This window comes from Artemia sp. Qi Xiang Cuo, chromosome 17 (genome assembly GCF_049724085.1).
Source record: "Artemia sp. Qi Xiang Cuo chromosome 17, ASM4972408v1, whole genome shotgun sequence".
NCBI lineage: Eukaryota > Metazoa > Arthropoda > Branchiopoda > Anostraca > Artemiidae > Artemia > Artemia sp. Qi Xiang Cuo.
In genome coordinates, this window is record NC_142810.1 from 12,819,604 (window position 1) to 12,825,603 (window position 6,000).

Sequence of the window (6,000 nt, forward strand, 5' to 3'; positions counted from 1 at the left end):
CCCGGGTCCAGCCTTGAAATCGGTTCATGCTGGGTGCTGAGGTCCGGCTTTGAAATCGGCTTCACAGTTTTTTTGTTTTTTTTTTTATTGAAACTGGTATGCTGAAATTTCTGGCCACAAAAACGATCTAAAAAGGTTACAGCTTTAAGAAATAATTTGTATTTTTCCAGGGTGGTTGTATCCAACCTATGGTAATGCAAGGACATCAAGAAGAGTTTGCGGTTAGAACACAAGCGTCATTTAAAATTAATTTGTACAAGCCTTCCGCGTAGGTGTACTATATACTTACACGCTCCTGGTACTATATACTTACATACATATATATATATATATATATATATATATATATATATATGTGTATATATATATATATATATATATATATATATATATATATATATATATATATATATATATATATATGTGTGTGTGTGTAATCGGTTTTCTTTTTTTTTTTTTTTTTTTTACTGGCAAATTACCATTTCTGGTCACAAAAATGAACTAAATAGGTCACAACTTTAAGGGAGAATTTGAATTTTTCTCAGGGTGGTTGTATTGAATCTATGGTAACGCCAGCCCATCAAGAAGTGTTTGCGGTTAGAACACAAGCGACAATGAAAATAAATTTATACAAGCCTTCCGCGTAGCCGTGCTGGGGCCTGGCGGTGTAATCACCCGGCTCATGGTACTATATATATATATGTATATATATATATATATATATATATATATATATATGTATATACATATATATATATATATATATATATATATATATATATATATATATATATATATATATATATATATATATATATATATATATATATATATATATATATATATATATATATATATATATATATATATATATATTGTTTATTCTTATCATTGATTTGTTTATTCCTATCACCCGACCAATTTCAATAGAAAGGGTGGTAGTTGAAGTTTTGGAGGGGCTAAGTCGATTGGAAATGGAATATTCTAGTATCCATTCTTAAGGTCAAAAGTACTTTAAGGTCACCCACTTTCTCTCGTACCATTTTGAAGGCTTGGCCCCTTTGGAATTTTTGATGGTCTAATTCGATTAGGAATTGTAAATCTCCAGCGCCCTTTTTTAAGGTCAAAAGCACTTTAAGGGCACCCACCTTCTCTCGTGCCATTTTCAATGCTTGGCCCTCCGTAGCACCTCATGAAACTTTGATTATAGCCTTTTTGTTGAGAATAGTCGAAAGGTCCAATAAATATGCCTCTGATGATTGCAGAAACTCCACGGGTCCTGGAGCAAATGATGTAAATGTTACTACTTGCCAGTATTTTACGGGTAGGTATTGTGCTGGAAATATATTAATTTTTCAGTAGGCTACTTAATTCAGGATTCAGTATAAAATTTTAATATTCAGTTCAATATGCAATTCAAACCTTAGTTGTACATCGTTTTAAGCATTTTTTTGTTTCTTTTAGGAACCTCTACTGTTGCAAGTTCGAACGTAACTCACAAAAAAATTACTCAAAATATGAATTTTCCGATGTTGTACTCATCTGCTGAGGATCAAGCTGCCAGAAAAGAAGCTTTTGTCGGATCTAGAAAAACTGCAGCAGCAAGGAAGCACGTTGTGTCAAAAACATTTTATAACAGAGAATCAAGCGACCGACGAATCAGATTTAAAGAAGAAGTAGAAAAGAGATTAGCGGAATGGATTATTCTTACTCAACAAGAAGGCATTCCAGTATCAAAATTGACGTTAGCAGAAGAAGTTTGTGTAATTGCAAAAGCAATTGGTAATAGGTGCCCATCTTGGTTAGGATCATCAAGCTGGGTTTCTGGGTTCCTTCGTCGTCACCCTCAAGTTAAAAAAGAAAGTTTATTAGTTAGCTGCAGTGATCAAGTTTCTAAAGAAAATTTGAGAAAATGGCATCATTACCAAAAGTCACGAATAACGAAAGTGCTTACGACGGAGGAAATGAATAATCCTCATATCTGGTTTAGTCTTAGTGAAACAATGCTGGAGTATAAACCCCCTATGAAAATGTCTGTAAGGGAGCATTGTGATGTTCAACAGTATTTCAAGGAGGAAGATGCATTTGTATTAAGTATCTGTTTCAATGCAGCAGGTGAATATCCTCCTCCTTTGGTAATCTTCAAGGGAAAGGAAATTAACTCAACTGTATTTTCCTACAAATTTCCTACAAATTTTGTCTGGCGATCATCTAAATCTGGGTGGTTGACCAAACATATTTTGCTAAATTATATTGAAAATTCGTTCCTACCCTGGCTATGTATGAAACAAATAAACTCTAGCAAAGTAGTCTTAGCCATAAGTGGATTTCCCTGTCTCTATTCCTATAAGTTGTCCTCTCTTTGTGCTGCAAACAATATAGTAGTTATAGCACTATTCCCACATGCCTCTCATATACTACAGCCTGCTGATGTTGGAATATTTGGGCCACTTCGAGAAGAATGGCACAACGTAGCTCAGTGGCTCAGAGAGTACAGCAAAGAGATTTGTGGTAAAGAAAAGACTAAACTTAAGGACGGAGTCCCAGAAAGATTTTTTGGGTTCAATAAAACAAGCTTAGCAAGTTGTGTACCTACGGTAGTAGAAAAGATTTTACAAATGCAATTATGTCAAAGGGCATTTTTTGATTCAGGTATGTTTTCCTTTCGATGCAGATAATATCGCAGATTTTGATCCTCCTGGAGTCCGCATCTCTTTTACTTCTGATACTGAAGCTCCTGTCTCACGTGACCCATTGCCTTCATCAGCTCCGAAACACTCAGCTTTCTCTCCTCATCCAAATTCAGACGCAGATAATATCGCAGATTTTGATTCTCGTGGAGTCCGCATCTCTTTTACTTCTGATACTGAAGCTCCTGTCTCACGTGACCCATTGCCTTCATCAGCTCCGAAACACCCAGATATCTCTCCTCATCCAAATTCAGACGCATATAATGTCGCAGATTTTGATTCTCGTGGAGTTCGCATGTCTTTTACTTCTGATACTGAAGCTCCTGTCTCACGTGACCCATTGCCTTCATCAGCTCCAAAACACCCAGCTTTCTCTCCTCATCCAAATTCAACAGCTGTGCATCAGAATACGGTAATATCCCTCTTACTACCATTTTACATATTCACCATCAATACCTAATCTGTTTGCAATCTATATAGTGTGTGGAAAGCGGCTCTTTAGCCGCTTCCTTCTCTCTTGTAATTTTCTTCTCTCTTTTTCTTCTCTCTTCTCTCAATTTCCCCGCTTTCCTTTTCTCTTGCAGTTTTTTTTAGGTTAAGAAGCTTATTTCTTCCAGCTTATATTGAAAAAAAATACGCTAGAAGCAATATATAAAGATGTGCCAAAAGATTAGTTACTTCTAAAGCCCTGGTGTCAAACAACTATGAATATCAATTTTAAACTATATTAAGTTATTGGGTTGAAAGAATTTATTTGCTTTCTTATTGTTTCTTAAGTTACGGGCACTACTAGTAAAAATCGACGACATTGAATAATTTAACTGAAGTATTCTAATAACTTAATAGAAGGGGTTATGCACTGTCTGGCATAAGCTTTGTTTCTAAGCTTTTCTTAAAGGGAGTATCAGAAGGACAATGTATTTCCAGCTACGCTGATCGTCTTAGCTTACATCGATCTGTTGAACTTCCACCGGAGAACAGCTAAGCAAACTGTTTTATTTTCTTGCAGTTGTGCCAGAAATGCTGAAATATCATATATGAGTCAGTTCTCTGGTCTCTTTTGCCTTTAATTTGTTAAATTTTTATTTTTGTGTTTGGTTAATGAATAGAGAAGGACAAGGTCAAACATGTTGAATGTTGAGAATTAATGAGTTGTTATTGAGGGTAGTTGTTATGTAGGGGTGGTATAGTCGCTTATTAGTGATTTTTATATGATAGTTCTTTTTTTTTTTTTTTATGCCTAGTTGGGGTAGTGATCTCCTGTACAAGCTTAGCGTCTGGATTTTGTTATTTTTTGGTTTATGAATAAACCCTAATTAACTCAAAAAAAAAATTAATAAAAAAAATATGGCCTTTCAGCTCGACTGTGTCAATATTAACATTGCTAATAATAATGTTTATTGAGTTTAATGAGCAGGCTTTTAGTCTTAGTGCACCTTTAGGGATATAATGCACAATCTATTTATTCCAAAACATTCATTCATCCTCGCAAAAGAGCTGCATATTTCAAAAACATTCACAAAAGAGCTTCATACCCTACATATATTTCTTTGTTGTGTCAGAAATGCTAAAATGTCATTTAATGCCTATCAGCACGACAGTGACAATGTTAACATTGCTGGTGATGATGTTTACTGCGTTTGATGTGCACACTTTTAGGCTTAGTGCACCTTAAGAGATATAACGCACCTTATTTTTATTCAGAAACATTCATTCATCCTCACAAAAGACCTACATATTTAAAAAACATTCACAAACGAGCCTCATACGCTACATATATTTTTTATGTTGTGTGTGTCTTTACGGTAAACTCTATGATTTACTATATACGTTTAAGGTGCCTAAATCATTTAAAAAACTTCAAAATATAAAAATGCTTATAGAAGGTTGAACTGTGTGTAAAATTGTAGACTTTCCTTTATTATGTACGAACTGTTTCCAAAATAATATTAGAATTCATGTTTTGACTCTTGTTGGCGGATTCGATTAAACAATGTTTTCAGGAAATTTAGAGAGTGAGCTCAAAACTTAAATGTTTATAAAATTCATTGTATTATATTTAAAACAAAAACGAATGGAATTTATTATGAGTGTAAAATAAAGCCTAAATTGAAGAGAAACCAAACAGAAATCACAAATGCGACATAGACAATTTTAAGCTATGACAAAAACGTATTGGCCCTAAAGCCTTAATGTTTTTTTATTTTTAACGAAATATCTAATCCAGACTGTCATTAGCCTGCAGAATATTGCAGGCTAAAACAGAAGATTTTGGCGTGTAGGACGAAGTATTTGGCAATCATTGGCTAAAGCTCTGATACAAACCGCCAAATAGGACATTCAAAAAAATTGGGCTTCGTTTGGATCTACTGCTAGACTCTTCCATTTTTAGACGTTTTGTTGGCAAAGTCTAATTCAGACTGCCAAAATGATCATAAAAAGGGAAAATTGCAGGCTAAAACAGAAAAAAATTTTAATTTAATTAAGACTTTCAATTTTGGACGCTTTGTTGGCAAGATCTGATTCTGACTGCCAAAATTATCATAAAAAAGGGGAAATTGTAGGCTAAAACAGAAAATTTTGGTGGGTGGGACCAAAATTTTGCGATCATTAGCTAAAGCTCTGGTACAAACTGCCAAATAGGACATACAAAAATTAGACCGTATTTGGATCTCCTACTGCGCTCTTTAATTTTGGACCCTTTCTTGGCCTTCTCAGTTAACTATCTTGCAATAAAACTCTGAATGATTCAATTGCATTAGCTAAAAGATAAACTGGATTCAAATTGATATCACCTGGCTAATTGAGAGTTTATTGAGAGTTTATGAAGACTTGTGTTTATTGCATCAGTAGTGGTTTATTTAGAATTTCTGTTCGGGGGGGGGGGTATCAGTGAAAAGCTGACGGAAGTGTACAAAACTTACCAGCAACTAAGTATATTACTGTCATAGCCCCCTATTAGAGCTTATTTATTACTGTGCTTCTACAACGGTAAAATAACACATAAACATTCAAATGGGGATAAATCCATTTATCTAGACAGTGAAAAAACAGGTAAAAAAGTCTAGATATTTTGATCAGACATACAGCGACAGTCATCAACAGAAATGCTAAAATATTAGTATTTCTAGTGATGCCGATCGCTGTATATGTGATCGAAATATCTGGACTTTCGTACCTGTTTTTTCACTGTGTAAATAAATGGATTTATCCCCATTTGAACGTTTATTTGTTCGTCATAGAACGGCAGTGTGGTCTAAGAAAAGGATACCTAATTTAAAGTGTTACGTCGTAAATACATGAGTTCTAT

At 34.3% G+C, this 6,000-nt stretch overlaps 1 protein-coding gene across 1 annotated transcript in view; it reads left to right on the forward strand.

Moving 5' to 3' along the window:
• The window catches only part of LOC148941902 (uncharacterized), a 76,092-nt gene extending 73,413 nt beyond the window's left edge, over window positions 1–2,679 (forward strand). The window contains exon 4 of the mRNA XM_089102877.1: window positions 1,465–2,679. Within this exon, the coding sequence (XP_088959003.1) occupies window positions 1,465–2,678 (1,214 nt within the window). The 3' untranslated portion in view covers window position 2,679. The remainder of the gene's footprint in view (window positions 1–1,464) is intronic.
• The last annotated feature ends 3,321 nt before the right edge of the window (window positions 2,680–6,000 follow it).